We start from the raw sequence: 16,312 nt of genomic DNA, 5'->3' as shown, positions 1-16,312 counted from the left end.
ACGGTTTTGACAATAACCTTTATCTAATTATAAAGTCTCCCTTATCCTATCCCCCTGGCTTTCCCCACCTAGATTACACAGAATCTTGAATCTCACATTCACTGGTCCTTTGATTTCTTACTTTCTTATGGTTTTATATACATACACATATTTAATTGTTTAGTTGGTTTTAATAATTTAAAAGGGGATACTATGCTGCATGTAATATTACAGGCTTACTTTTCTTGCATTTTAAAAAGTATTTATTATTTATTTTTGGTTGGGTTAGGTCTTCGTTGCTGTGAAGGCTTTTCTTTAGTTGTGGCGAGTGAGGGGTTACTCTCTAGTTGCGGTGCACAAGCTTCTCATTGCAGTGGCCCCTCTTGCTGTCCAGCGTGGGCTCTAGGCATGCGGGCTTCAGTAGTTGTGGCTCCTGGGCTCTGGAGCACAGGCTCAGTAGTTGAGGCACTAGGGCTTAGTTGCCCTGGGGCATGTGGGATCTTCCCAGATCAGGGTTCAATGCCATGTCTCCTGCATTGGTAGGTGGATTCTTTACTACTAAGCCACCAGAAAAGCCCTACAGGCTTACTTTTATATATAATACTGCTTAGATTTTATCTTTAATTTTATTAAGACTTATCTATAAAGACACTTATCAGTACAGTTCACTTATTTTGAATGACATAAAAATACTACCTTCTGTGATTTTATTATTCTTTCTAATTCTCTCCTATTAATAGGCATTTGGGTCATTTCTAAGTGTTATTGTGAATCGTGCTACTCTGAAAATTCTGGTACATGTCTCCTGTTGTACATGGGCACAAGTTTATTTTCAGTATATACTCACAAGCAGAATTGCTCAGCCATAGGGTATATGAAGGTTCAACTTTAGGAGGTAGTTCAGCTCAGTCACTCAGTCATGTCTGACTCTGCGACCCCATGAACTGCAGCACGCCAGGCTTCCCTGTCCATCACCAACTCCTCGAGCCTACTCAAACTCTTGTCCATTGCACTGGTGATGCCATCCAACCATCTCATCTTCTGTCATCCCCTTCTTTTCCCACCTTCAATCTTTCTCAGCATCAGGGTCTTTTCAAATGAGTCAGTTCTTTGCATCAGGTGGCCAAAGTATTAGAGTTTCAGCCTCATCATCAGTCCTTCCAATGAATATTCAGGTCTGATTTCCTTTAGGATGGACTGGCTGGATCTCTTTGCAGTCCATGGGACTCTCAAGAGTCTTCTCCAACACCACAGTTCAAAAGCATCTTATCCAAAGTGTTTGCCTGATTTTGTATTGAGGACTGATTTTATGACAAAGTCTGACAAAAGGTAATATAGGTGATCTGCTAGAATTTAATCATATTTGTGGCTTTTCCTCCTGTTTAAGGTTAGTGAGGCTTTGCCTTACCTCAGGGGGCCCATGCAAGCTGACTCACCTGCTCACAGTGGCTGGGGAGGCCTGTTCCAGGTCAGCTGGCTCGAAGATCAGACTCATCTTAGGGCTCATCTGAATAATCTCTCCACTCATTAAACACAGCTGAAAGTACAAAGCAGAGGGGTAGAGGGCAGCAAATGTGTTGAAATCTATCTGCAAATAAAAGGCCTCAGTGGAGACAGAGATGGTTTGAATTCATTCAACAAATGTTTCTTGAGCACCTACTCTGTGCCAGGCACGATGCTAGCTGTGCAGAATAAAACAGACAAAAAAATTCCTGTCCTCTTGAGGTCTGCATTCTGCTGGGAAGAACAGATGATAGGCAAAATATATAGGCTATACAAGGATGAAAATGCTTTGGAGAGTTGGAGAATCCTGTGTCTGGTGAGATGTAATGTTAAATAGGGAAGTCAGAGAACCACTGAATGGTAGCCTTAGATGAAGAATCTAGAAATTATCAGATTACAGCTAGTTTAATGGTTCTTTCCTCAGTGTTTAAAACAGAACTTAATTGCACACTGGCATCCTATTTTATTTTCTCAAGTTTCCCACAAAGACTCCTGGAATGCCTCAGGGACTGGTCTAGGGTTAGAGTGATAAGAATATCTCCAAATCATTTTTGAAATGGAAAGATCATTAGAAGCCCCAGTGTTTAGCATGTATATCCCTACAGAAAGTAGTGCAAATATACAGGACAGCCTCTGAGTATATACACTAAGTCTGTGGCACTGCTTCTCATTTCCCAACATGGGTTAAAGTGAGATGTTTAAGTCCTAAGATGGCTTGAGGCCTTGGTCTCTCAGGGGAAAAGAAGAAATTCCATTGCTCCATGTTTCTCCTCCTAAGTTTCTGTCTAAAGAGCTTCTTGCAAATTACCTGACCCACATCAAACATATCTGTAATCAGGTCATTACTTGCAACCCCAGAAAGGTCATAGCTGTTACGGACTAACACCACTAACAGTGTCATCTCTGAATATCGAGAAAAGTAAAATAGACCCATAGCTGTGACAGTAGTTTGATTTCATTCAGAGCTGAGAAGAGCCATCAGGAATTTCACTGACTCTTTATACTTCTGATCTCAAGATCAACCAATACATGTATACAATTAGTTTACATAACATAGCCCATATCATGGAATAAAACTCACTTCTATATTTATGTTATATAATCAAAATTATGAACATGCTATTACTAGTATATGTGTGTAATTTGGATAATTAAGCTTTCCATTGTTGAGCATGACTCAGTCTTACAAAATGTAAATGCAGTTGGAAAATATATTTGGATTTGATAAGGCAGTATAGTCAGTGTAAGAAATCTTCCTTGATTCAAGTTAATGTATGGCAAAACCAATACAATATTGTAAAGTAAAATAAATAAATAAATAAACAGAAGAAAAAAATGAATATAATAAAATAAAAAAACCTCTTCCTTTGAAATGGTGATAAATATTATTTTATTTTATTTTAACCCTTATATAGCACTTGCTACATGACAGGCACTATTATAAGCAGTTTGTAAATATTAATTTATCTAATCTTACTAACAATATTATAACACAGACACTATTATCCTCATTTTACAGATGATGCAATTGAGGTATAGGTATAGCTTTTCTAAGGTTACGTGACTGCTGAGTGGTAAGATAGGATCTGAACCCAGGCTGTCCAGCTCCAGAGACTAAGCTCTTTGCCACTACGCTTACTGCAGTAGGCAGAACATATCTTCCAAAGACTGCTGCAATGTCTGCTAACCCACGTGTACTTTTGCAGTGTGATCTCACCCACCTCCATTAAGAGGTGGCATCTATTTCTCTACTTCCTTGAATCTGGAAAGGTTCTGTGACTTCTTTGACTTAACAAAATTCAGAGAAAGTAATGCTGTTTGAGTTCCAAGTAGAGATTTTAATTTCCTGCCTCTTGCAAATCAACCACCAGGTAAGGAGTGCCACTACTCAAGACCACCAAATGATAAGCCCAAGTCACATGGACAGGCCTGGAGGATAAGACGCTATTTGAGAGAAAGAGAGGCAGAGAGAGAGAGAGAGACAAAGAGAGACAGAGACAGAGAGTTACAGAGAGACAGACAAGTCAAGGAGGAAAGAGCCCCCAAAAACTGAGTGAAGAAGCTACCATGGATGTGGCTCCTCTAGCCCTAGCCACCCCAGATGACATCATGAGGATTAGCTTAGCCCTTTTGAGCCTTTTCAAAATTTATAATCTACAGTATCACGAGCAAAGTTAAGCCACTAAGTATTAAGATAGTTTGCATCTTTATTTATACAGCAATGGATAACCAAAATACATCCCACATATCAGGTGCTTTGTATGGACTATCTTAATTAGCAACACCCCTATTTTATTACTACCTTTTTAACAAATGAAGAAATTGGTTCAGAGAAGTTATGTGACTTGCCCAACTTGCTCAATTGTAGAGCTAGTAGTCCAATTTAAAGCCAGAACCAAGGCTTTTAACAATTATACAACAGTATCTCAAAACACACTCAACTTAACCCACTATAGGTAAAAACAAAAGTATAATTTATGAATTGATAACTGTTACTTTCTTATGTGGCATTTATTCTCAGTGTAAATAAGTGTATACATTATATATCCTGATCAATCACTCACTTCAGTAAAAGAGTTTATTCCCCATCCATGTAAAAGTGGTATCAGAAAGGTACCTTTTTATTGTCATCCAGAACAGTGTTCATATTTTCAATCCAAACAGCATCCACTGGCCCATCAAATATAATCCACTTGCGGTCATCAGACAAAGAAGATGCTTGCTCTCGGAAAGCGTTGGCAAGGACACCATCTGTCCATTCGTGGCTCACTTGATCAAAGCACCCATACAGCTGCCCCATGGTGATGGCCTTGGGATTAATGATCTTATACTCCACCGCGAACTCTTCCATCTGTTTGGCTGGACAAGAAGGTGCAACACAAGTTACAAAGTTTCTGGTGAAACTTTAGATAAGACTCAATGCTATCTAAAAGGTCAAATTTATCAGCATGCCATCCAAGGACAGTCCTTATAAAATTTATACTCAGTCTGTGTAAAAATTGGAATAACTGGATAGGCAATGCCTTAAATTGTTAGGTTATTACAGCTATTAGTTTCTCACCATATTGTCTTCTGATGCTCATTTCAAACAAGTCAAATGAGCCATTCAGATCTAAATAAAGTCTGTCTGGGCCTAAAATAACTCAGGCAGTAAAGGAGAGAGACGCCATATAATCAGGTCTCTTTATGTATCTGGCTTTCATGGCTACCCTAGAACCTTGGTTTTGACTTGAGATGAGGAAACAACTGACAGGTAAAAGAGGGTTACTTTCCTTTTCCTCTATCTGAAGGGCTAGCTAAGCCCTGGAACCTCTTATTTCATTGCTCAATAAGTGTTTCCTGAGAATAGAGCACCAGGACCGAACTGGAATACACAGGCTAATGGGTGGTACATCATATGTAATAACAGAAAGTAACCACACTTTTACATGATCCTTAAAATAAGGAAAAACTGGAGTGCATGAATCATGAACTAAGTAAAGAATTGTTCCTGCAGAATCCTGAGGCAAAGACAAAGGGGAGCCTCCTTTCTCTTCATTTAGTTTCCTAAACTATATTCAATACCTAAATTACTATTTAAGTTTGAAATGCCCAAATTAGTTTTTAATGTCAAGTCAGTGCTGAAAACAAAAATCTCAAAAATCCAACAGTAACTCGTTATTACAAAAAATATTAAAACAAAGCACACTGGAAGGGATTGTGTAAACACAGGCAGAGCGAGGCACTGCTTTTCAAAACCACAGCTTTGTGTTTTTATAAAAGGAAAACCCCCAAAACTGTTTCTCTGGCAAAAGACATAGCTCTTGTTTATTGAGTAGACACTGTGCTAAGTTATTTATCTGTATGAACTAATTTAATTATCACAATGATCCCATTATCACAATGATGCCTCTGGGAAAACAGAGGCAAAGATAGATTTAGTAACTTGCCCAAGGTCTGTGTCTGAGTCAAAAGTCTGAGGCCTTATCTTCTACATTAAATGAAAGGAAGGAAAGAAGGAAAGGAGGAGGGAGGGAGGGAAGCAGAGTGGAGGGGAGGGAGGGAGAATGGGAGGCAGAAAAAAAGGGAAAGGGAAGACAAAGAAAGAGAGGCAAAGAAGGAATGGAAAGAAAACAGAAACCATGCAGTGATCTGTTTTTAGAACAATTTTGTTCAGGCAAGTGGCAGGAGTTTCCCTCTCACGGAGAAGCTTTTGGAGAAACCACAGTTCAGCATTTGAGAAAATTCCTCCATCCTAATGGTGCACATAAAACCCCGTTAGAAGTTCTCCCTCTCTTTATTTTCTGCCTGCAGACCCCTGTGTGCCATGTTCTGTTTCTGGCTCTAATGTCACCATCCAGGGATGGCAAAGCTAACAGCCTAGCATCATCTCTCTGGAACCAGTCAACTAAGTGGGGACACCTGTTCTTCCTGGAAGTCAGGGATGTGAGTTTTACCTTCGTATAAATCACCCAGAGCTGCAGCCAACACTTTATAAGCACAGGTCTTGCCACCCATGGGATCTCCAACAATCATATAGCCATGTCTTACCAGCATCATCTCGTAGATCTGGGAGGGAACACCATGTAAGAAGTTAATCATTCCAAACCTCCCAGAATTTCAATTAGTCAGAAGTCAACAAGGAATGAGGGCTACAGTCATTTTTTTCATCTATTGCTTAAATATCTTTTGGATGAATAATAATATATGTGTGCATTTCTGATTATTTAAGGGATGAGAAATACTATTTACTCTGTACCTCTCCATGTGCTAAACATGAAGTCATTCACCTAAGTCATTTCATTTAATCCATTCAGGCATGTCTTGTGCTGTGTGTGCTGTGCTTAGTTGCTCAGTCATGTCTGACTCTTTGTGACCCCATGGACTGCAGCCCAGCAGGCTCCTCTGTCCATGAGGGTTCTCCAGGCAAGAATACTGGAACTGGTTGCCATGCCCTCCTCCAGGGTATCTTTCCAACCCAGCGATTGAACCCAGGTCTCCTGCATTGCAGGCGGATTCTTTTTTTTTTTTTTTTTTAAATTATTTTTTCACTTTACAATATTGTATTGGTTTTGCCATACATCAAAATGAATCCGCCACAGGTATACATGTGTTCCCCATCCTGAATCCTCCTCCCTCCTCCCTCCCCATACCATCCCTCTGGGTCGTCCCAGTGCACCAGCCCCAAGCATCCAGTATTGTGCATCAAACCTGGACTGGTGACTCGTTTCATATATGATATTATACATGTTTTAATGCCATTCTCCCAAATCATCCCACCCTCTCCCTCTCGCACAGAGTCCAAAAGACTGTTCTATACATCAGTGTCTCTTTTGCTGTCTCGTATACAGGGTTATTGTTACCATCTTTCTAAATTCCATATATATGCATCAGTATACTGTATTGGTGTTTTTCTTTCTGGCTTACTTCACTCTGTATAATAGGCTCCAGTTTCATCCACCTCATTAGAACTGATTCAAATGTATTCTTTTTAATGGCTAAGTAATACCCCATTGTGTATATGTACCACAGCTTGCTTATCCATTCATCTGCTGATGGACATCTAGGTTGCTTCCATGTCCTGGCTATTATAAACAGTGCTGCGATGAACATTGGGGTACACATGTCTCTTTCAATTCTGGTTTCCTCAGTGTGTATGCCCAGCAGTGGGATTGCTGGATCATAAGGCAGTTCTATTTCCAGTTTTTTAAGGAATCTCCACACTGTTCTCCATAGTGGCTGTACTAGTTTGCATTCCACCAACAGTGTAAGAGGGTTCCCTTTTCTCCACACCCTCTCCAGCATTTATTGCTTGTAGACTTTTGGATCACAGCCATTCTGACTGGCGTGAAATGGTACCTCATAGTGGTTTTGATTTGCATTTCCCTGATAATAAGTGATGTTGAGCATCTTTTCATGTGTTTGTTAGCCATCTGTATGTCTTCTTTGGAGAAATGTCTATTTAGTTCTTTGGCCCATTTTTTGATTGGGTCATTTATTTTTCTGGAGTTGAGCTGTAGGAGTTGCTTGTATATTTTTGAGATTAGTTGTTTGTCAGTTGCTTCATTTGCTATTATTTTCTCCCATTCTGAAGGCTGTCTTTTCACCTTGCTTATAGTTTCCTTTGTTGTGCAGAAGCTTTTAAGTTTAATTAGGTCCCATTTGTTTATTTTTGCTTTTATTTTCAATATTCTGGGAGGTGGGTCATAGAGGATCATGCTGTGATGTATGTCGGAGAGTGTTTTGCCTATGTTTCCTCTCAGAGTTTTATAGTTTCTGGTCTTATGTTTAGATCTTTAATCCATTTTGAGTTTATTTTTGTGTATGGTGTTAGAAAGTGTTCTAGTTTCATTCTTTTACAAGTGGTTGACCAGTTTTCCCAGCACCACTTGTTAAAGAGATTGTCTTTAATCCATTGTATATTCTTGCCTCCTTTGTCAAAGATAAGGTGTCCATATGTGCGTGGATTTATCTCTGGGCTTTCTATTTTGTTCCATTGATCTATATTTCTGTCTTTGTGCCAGTACCATACTGTCTTGATGACTGTGGCTTTGTAGTAGAGCCTGAAGTCAGGCAGGTTGATTCCTCCAGTTCCATTCTTCTTTCTCAAGATTGCTTTGGCTATTCGAGGTTTTTTGTATTTCCATACAAATTGTGAAATTATTTGTTCTAGCTCTGTGAAGAATACCGTTGGTAGCTTGATAGGGATTGCATTGAATCTATAAATTGCTTTGGGTAGTATTCTCATTTTCACTATATTGATTCCTCCAATCCATGAACATGGTATATTTCTCCAACTATTAGTGTCCTCTTTGATTTCTTTCACCAGTGTTTTATAGTTTTCTATATATGGGTCTTTAGTTTCTTTAAGTAGATATATTCCTAAGTATTTTATTCTTTTCGTTGCAATGGTGAATGGAATTGTTTCCTTAATTTCTCTTTCTATTTTCTCATTATTAGTGTATAGGAATGCAAGGGATTTCTGTGTGTTGATTTTATATCCTGCAACTTTACTATATTCATTGATTGCTGCTGCTAAGTCGCTTCAGTCGTATCTGACTCTGTGAGACCCCATAGATGGCAGCCCACCAGGCTCCCCGTCCCTGGGATTCTCCAGGCAAGAACACTGGAGTGGGTTGCCATTTCCTTCTCCAATGCATGAAAGTGAAAAGTGAAAGTGAAGTCGCTCAGTCATGTCCGACTCCTAGCGACCCCATGGACTGCAGCCTACCAGGCCCCTCCGTCCATGGGATTTTACAGGCAAGAGTACTGGAGTGGGTTGCCATATTCATTGATTAGTTCTAGTAATTTTCTGGTGGAGTCTTTAGGGTTTTCTATGTAGAGGATCATGTCATCTGCAAACAGTGAGAGTTTTACTTCTTCTTTTCCAATTTGGATTCCTTTTATTTCTTTTTCTGCTCTGATTGCTGTGGCCAAAACTTCCAAAAATATGTTGAATAGTAATGGTAAAAGTGGGCACCCTTGTTGTTCCTGACTTTAGAGGAAATGCTTTCAATTTTTCACCATTGAGGATAATGTTTGCTGTGGGCTTGTCATATATAGCCTTTATTATGCTGAGGTATGTTCCTTCTATTCCTGCTTTCTGGAGAGTTTTTATCATAAATGAATGTTGAATTTTGTCATAGGCTTTCTCTGTATCTATTGAGATAATCATACGGTTTTTATTTTTCAATTTGTTAATGTGGTATATTACATTGATTTGTGGATATTGAAGAATCCTTGCATCCCTGGGATAAAGCCCACTTGGTCATGGTGTATGATCTTTTTAATGTGTTGTTGGATTCTGATTGCTAGAATTTTGTTAAGGATTTTTGCATCTATGTTCATCAGTGATATTGGCCTGTAGTTTTCTTTTTTTGTGGGATCTTTGTCAGGTTTTGGTATTACGGTGATGGTGGCCTCACAGAATGAGTTTGGAAGTTTACCTTCCTCTGCAATTTCCTGGAAGAGTTTGAGTAGGATAGGTGTTAGCTCTTCTCTAAATTTTTGGTGGAATTCAGCTGTGAAGCCATCTGGACCTGGGCTTTTGTTTGCTGGAAGATTTCTGATTACAGTTTTAATTTCCATGCTTGTGATGGGTCTGTTAAGATTTTCTATTTCTTCCTGGTCCAGTTTTGGAAAGTTGTACTTTTCTAAGAATTTGTCCATTTCTCCCATGTTGTCCATTTTATTGGCATATAATTGCTGATAGTAGTCTCTTATGATCCCTTGTATTTCTGTGTTGTCTGTTGTGATCTCTCCATTTTCATTTCTTATTTTATTGATTTGATTTTTCTCCCTTTGTTTCTTGATGAATCTGGCTAATGGTTTGTCAATTTTATTTATCCTTTCAAAGAACCAGCTTTTGGCTTTGTTGATTTTTGCTATGGTCTCTTTTGTTTCTTTTGCATTTATTTCTGCCCTAATTTTTAAGATTTCTTTCCTTCTACTAACCCCGGGGTTCTTCATTTTTTCCTTTTCTAGTTGCTTTAGGTGTAGAGTTAGGTTATTTACTTGACTTTTTTCTTGTTTCTTGAGGTATGCCTGTATTGCTATGAACTTTCCCCTTAGGACTGCTTTTACAGTGTCCCACAGGTTTTGGGTTGTTGTGTTTTCATTTTCATTCATTTCTATGCAAATTTTGATTTCTTTTTTGATTTCTTCTGTGATTTGTTGGTTATTCAGCAGCGTGTTTTTCAGCCTCCATATGTTGGAATTTTTAATAGTTTTTCTCCTGTAATTGAGATCTAATCTTACTACATTGTGGTCAGAAAAGATGCTTGGAATGATTTCAATTTTTTTGAATTTACCAAGGCTAGATTTATGGCCCAGGATGTGATCTATCCTGGAGAAGGTTCCATGTGCGCTTGATAAAAAGGTGAAATTCATTGTTTTGGGATGAAATGTCCTATAGATATCAATTAGGTCTAACTGGTCTATTGCATCATTTAAAGTTTGTGTTTCCTTGTTAATTTTCTGTTTAGTTGATCTATCCATAGGTGTGAGTTGGGTATTAAAGTCTCCCACTATTATTGTGTTATTGTTAATTTCTCCTTTCATACTTGTTAGCATTTGTCTTACATATTGTGGTGCTCCTATGTTGGGTGCATACATATTTATAATTGTTATATCTTCTTCTTGGATTGATCCTTTGATCATTATGTAGTGACCTTCTTTGTCTCTTTTCACAGCCTTTGTTTTAAAGTCTATTTTATCTGATATGAGTATTGCTACTCCTGCTTTCTTTTGGTCTCTACTTGCATGGAAAATCTTTTTCCAGCCCTTCACTTTCAATCTGTATGTGTCCCCTGTTTTGAGGTGGGTCTCTTGTAGACAACACATGTAGGGGTCTTGTTTTTGTATCCATTCAGCCAATCTTTGTCTTTTGGTTGGGGCATTCAACCCATTTACATTTAAGGTAATTATTGATAAGTATGATCCTGTTGCCATTTACTTCATTGTTTTGGGTTCAAATTTATACACCCTTTTTGTGTTTACTGTCTAGAGAATATCCTTTAGTATTTGTTGGAGAGCTGGTTTGGTGGTGCTGAATTCTCTCAGCTTTTGCTTGTCTGTAAAGCTTTTGATTTCTCCTTCATATTTGAATGAGATCCTTGCTGGGTACAATAATCTGGGCTGTAGGTTATTTTCTTTCATCACTTTAAGTATGTCTTGCCATTCCCTCCTGGCTTGAAGAGTTTCTATTGAAAGATCAGCTGTTATCCTTATGGGAATTCCCTTGTGTGTTATTTGTTGTTTTTCCCTTGCTGCTTTTAATATTTGTTCTTTGTGTTTGATCTTTGTGAATTTGATTAATATGTGTCTTGGGGTGTTTCGCCTTGGGTTTATCCTGTTTGGGACTCTCTGTGTTTCTTGGACTTGGGTGATTATTTCCTTTCCCATTTTAGGGAAGTTTTCAACTATTATCTCCTCAAGTATTTTCTCATGGTCTTTCTTTTTGTCTTCTTCTTCTGGACTCCTACGATTCAAATGTTGTAGCGTTTAATATTGTCCTGGAGGTCTCTGAGATTGTCCTCATTTCTTTAATTTGTTTTTCTTTTTTCCTCTCTGATTCATTTATTTCTACCATTCTATCTTCTAATTCACTAATCCTATCTTCTGCCTCTGTTATTCTACTATTTGTTGCCTCCAGAGTGTTTTTAATTTCATTTGTTGCATTATTCATAATATATTGACTCTTTTTTATTTCTTCTAGGTCCTTGTTAAACCTTTCTTGCATCTTCTCAATCCTTGTCTCCAGGCTATTTATCTGTGATTCCATTTTGATTTCAAGATTTTGGATCATTTTCACTATCATTATTTGGAATTCTTTATCAGGTAGATTCCCTATCTCTTTCTCTTTTGTTTCGTTTGGTGGGCATTTATCCTGTTCCTTTACCTGCTGGGTATTCCTCTGTCTCTTCATCTTGTTTATATTGCTGAGTTTGGGGTGTCCTTTCTGTATTCTGGCAGTTTGTGGAGTTCTCTTTATTGTGGAGTTTCCTCACTGTTTGTGGGTTTGTACAGGTGGCTTGTCATGGTTTCTTGGTTAGGGAAGCTTGTGTCAGTGTTCTGGTGGGTGGAGCTGGATTTCTTCTCTCTGGAGTGCAATGAAGTGTCCAATAATGAGTAATGAGATGTCTATGGTTTTGGGGAGACTTTGGGCAGCCTGTATATTGGAGCTCAGGGCTGTGTTCCTGTGTTGCTGGAGAATTTGCTTGGTATGTCTTACCCTGGAACTTGTTGGCCCTTGTGTGGTGCTTGGTTTCAGTGTAGGTATGGAGGCGTTTGATGATCTCCTGTCAATTAATGTTCCCTGGAGTCAGGAGTTCCCTGGGATCAGGGTTTGGACTTAAGTCTCCTGCTTCCGGTTATCGGTCTTATTTTTACAGTAGTTTCAAAACTTCTCCTTCTATACAGCACCACTGATAAAACATCTACATTAAAGATGAAAAGTTTCTCTACGATGCGGGTCACTCAGAGAGGTTCACAGGGTTACATGGAGAAGAGAAGAGGGAGGAGGGAGTTAGAGGTGACCTGAATGAGATGAGGTGGATTCCATAGAGGAGAGAGTGGGCTAGCCAATAATCACTTCCTTATGTGCACTCCACAACTGGACCGCTCAGAGATATTCATGGAGTTATACAGAGAAGAGAAGAGGGAGGAAAGAGACAGAGGTGGCTGGGAGGATAAAAGGGGGGGATGAAAAGGAGAGAGACAGATCCAGCCAGTAATCCATTTCCTAAGTGTTCTCCACCGTCTGGAACACACAGAAATTCACAGAGTTGGGTAGAGTAGAGAGGGGTTAGGGAGGAGACACAGGAGACCTGGTGGAGAAAAAGGAGAGTCCAAAGGGGAGAGTAAAGCAGTACTGAAAGCCAGTAATCTCAAATACTCCCAAAAATTAAAAATGGGTACAAAAATAAGATTGGGTTCTTAAAGAAAACAAAACAAAAATTATAAAGTAACAAATACCTAAAATCAAAAATTAAAAATCTAGAGTAGAGTTTGGAATTTCAAAAATACAGTGTTAAAGAAAAGAAAAGAAAAGGAAAGGAAAAAAAAAAAAAGAAAAAACAAAGTCAAAAAATTATAAAGAAAATATAGGTACAAAATTGATAACAAATACCAAAAAGCAAAAGTTAAAAATCTAGCGTAGAGTTTGGAATTTCAAAAATACAATGTTAAAGAAAAGAAGAAGAAAAAGAAAGAGGAAAAAAAAAATGAACAAAAACAAAGTCACAAAAATTATAAAGAAAATATAGGTACAAAATTGATAACAAATACCAAAAAGCATAAATAAAAAATCTAGAGTAGAGTTTGGAATTTCAGAAATATAATGTTAAAGAAAAGAAGAAGAGAGAGAGAAAAAGTCACAAAATTATAAAAAAATATAGGTACAAAATTGATAACAAATACCAAAAAGCTAAAATTAAAAATCTAGATTAGAGTTTGGAATTTCAAAAATACAGTGTTAAAGAAGGAAAAAAAAAAAAAAGAAAGAGAAAAAGAAAAAAACAAGGTCACAAAAATTATAAAAAAAATATATAGTTTGCTTTTAAAAAAAATAGTCTTTTTTTTTTTGCTTTATAAAGTGAAAAAAAAAATAGAAGACTTAAAATTTTTCTTTTTTTTTTTTGCAAAATAATAGTAGAGTTAGCCCCAAAAAGTGCTGAAAAATTAAAGGAGGTAATAGAAGACTTAAAATTTTTTAAAAAAAATAAAAAAATAAAAAAAAAAAATGATGAAAGAATGAAAAATAGTAAAAATATATCTAGGACTTTCTCTGGTGTTGTGGGTATTGTGGGGTCAGTCCATTTTCTGCTAGTTCTTTGGTCTGGCTTATATTTCTCAAGATTTTTAGGTCCCTTCCTATGTAGTTGGTACTAATGACAGGGTTTTAATCTATTGCCTGTCACTTCCAAGGCGGTTCCCTCTGTTATAGCTTCTTCTGTTTGCTGGTCTCTTCAGTGTCTTTTTTCCGCCCTGATACAAAGGGGGCGGTGGTGGACACTTTTTTTTTTCCTTTAGGCTCACTTGTTCAGTTGCGCTGTGGGGAGGGAGGGATGCTGCAAACAAATAACACTGGCATGCGCTCGCAGTGCCTCAGCCACACTGGGTCTGCCCCCGCTCACGGGGCCTGTAGCCTCCCTGCCCACACTGCTTAGGCTCTAGGTTGCTCCACTGGGAACCATCCATGGTCGGCCCTGGGCTGCTTGCACCTCCCAGGTCCAAGCCGCTCAGGTTCAAGCACTCGGGTAGTCCTCAGAGGCGCAGACTGGGTTGGGCCTGCGTTTTGTGCCCTTCCCAGGTCCGAGCAGCTCAGGTGATGAGGTGTTTGGCGAGCGCGGTTGCTGTGACTTATCGCCTCCCTGCCGCTCGGTTTTCTGGGTGTACAACCAGTGCACCTTCTCAGGCGGATGTTGACCGTCCAGAACCCCAAGAAGTCTTAGTTAGCAAAGAAGCCTGCTTACAGTTTTGTAGATAATGTCTCTCTGGGGCTGTGATTGCCTCCTTCTGGCTTTGGCTGCCTGTCATCAGAGGGGGATGGTCTGCAGCCGGCTATCTCTGTTCAGTCCTTTGTTCCGTGCGTGGGCCTGGCGGTGTCCTAGGTTAGGGCTGGCTTTTCGCGTGGTAGTTATCCCACAGTCTGGTTTGGTAGCCCAAATTATTTCGCTCAGATAGCGCTCGGGGCATTCAGGCCAGATCCTTACTCTAAGCGATGCAGCCCGCGCCTCCCTGCCCAGCCCCTGCTTGCTAGTGGCGGGTGCAGGCATCTGCGCAGCTTCTCCTCTAGGGGAGTTACCGTTGGGCTCGTAATCTGTGGGTTTTAATTGTGTATTTATTTTTCCTCCCTGTTATGTTGCCCTCTGTGCTTCCAAGGCTTGGCACAGACTTGGCAGTGAGAGTGTTTCCTGGTGTTTGAAAACTTCTTTCTTTTTAAGACTCCCTTCCCGGGACGGAGCTCCGTCCCTCCCTCTTTTGTCTGTTTTTTTGTCTTTTATATTTTTTCCTACCTCCTTTCGAAGACAATGGATTGCTTTACTGGGTGCCTGATGTCCTCTGCCGGCATTCAGAAGTTGTTTTGTGGAATTTACTCGGCGTTTAAATGCTCTTTTGATGAATTTGTGGGGGAGAAAGTGGTCTCCCCATCCTATTCCTCTGCCATCTTAGCTCCTCCCTTGCAGGCGGATTCTTTACCAATTGAGCCACCAGGCATCATTAACTACTTTTAAATGGTGGGAACACTGAGCCCAAGAGAGGTTAACTGACTTGCCCAAGCTCATCAGTGGTGGAACCAGGATTTGACCACAGGGCCTATGATTTCAATGCTGCCAATCTTTCCATTACACCATTTCTACTTGCTTTTAAAGAAGAAAAGGAAACAGGGGTCATTTTAGCAAATTGTATTTCTATTGGAAATTTCCTTTCTCAAGGCCTAAATGCTACTCTGACTTAATTTGAATTCTCAGTAGATTAAAACGTATTTTATGAGACAGGAGAGATGCTGTAAAATACAAATGACCTTCCATGTAATTTAGCCCTTACCCTTGAGAATCAATAGTGAAGTGGAAGCTCATTTTTTGAATTTTCTAATTGTTTTGTCTGTCTGTGATGAGTAGTCTATGATAGCTGAAATGGAAATGCTTTGGTCATTTACATTAATGTGATATGTTTTCTCTTCCCTTCTAAACTGTGAATCTCTCAGAAAAAGGGAGTACATGAAGCTTTTTATTTTAAAGATTATGTTCTCATTATTTTTCACCTTCCCTGGAGGAGGAAATGGCAATCCACTCCAGTATTCTTGCCTGAAAAATCCCATGGACAGAGGAGCCTGCAGGGCTACAATCCATGGAGTTGCAAAGAATCAGATATGACTGAGCAACTAACACACATTTTTCACCTTGAAAGTGAGTTATACAGAGGGTCTAAATGAAGACAATAAGGGTGGTACAGGAACTGATAAAAGTGAGTCAACAAGTATTTGTCCTTTTCATTAGAGGGGACTGGAATGCAAAAGTAGGAAGTCAATAAACACCTGGAGTAACACACATATTTGGCCTTGGAGTACAGAATGAAGCAGGGCAAAGGCTAATAGAGTTCTGCCAAGAGAATGCACTGGTCATAGCAAACACCCTCTTCCAACAACACAAGAGAAGACTCTACACATGGACATCACCAGATGGTCAACACCAAAATCAGACTGATTATATTCTTTGCAGCCAAAGATGGAGAAGCTCTATACAGTCAGCAAAAACAAGACTGGGAGCTGACTGTGGCTCAGATCATGAACTCCTTATTGCCAAAATCAGACTTAAATTTAAGGAAGTAGGGAAAACCACTAGACCAT

At 39.1% G+C, this 16,312-nt stretch overlaps 1 protein-coding gene across 1 annotated transcript in view; it reads right to left on the bottom strand.

The window, feature by feature from the left end:
* The window catches only part of DNAH3 (dynein axonemal heavy chain 3), a 247,929-nt gene that overhangs the window by 120,882 nt on the left and 110,735 nt on the right, over positions 1 to 16,312 (bottom strand). Inside the window, exons 38-40 of the mRNA XM_070362916.1 lie at positions 5,919 to 6,030; positions 4,100 to 4,341; positions 1,416 to 1,516 (exon numbers count right to left, since the gene is read on the bottom strand). Coding sequence (XP_070219017.1) covers positions 1,416 to 1,516; positions 4,100 to 4,341; positions 5,919 to 6,030 — 455 coding nt within the window. The remainder of the gene's footprint in view (positions 1 to 1,415; positions 1,517 to 4,099; positions 4,342 to 5,918; positions 6,031 to 16,312) is intronic.

This window comes from Bos mutus, chromosome 25 (genome assembly GCF_027580195.1).
Source record: "Bos mutus isolate GX-2022 chromosome 25, NWIPB_WYAK_1.1, whole genome shotgun sequence".
Classification (NCBI taxonomy): Eukaryota; Metazoa; Chordata; class Mammalia; order Artiodactyla; family Bovidae; genus Bos; species Bos mutus.
This window is presented reverse-complemented; position numbering and strand designations above follow the sequence as displayed.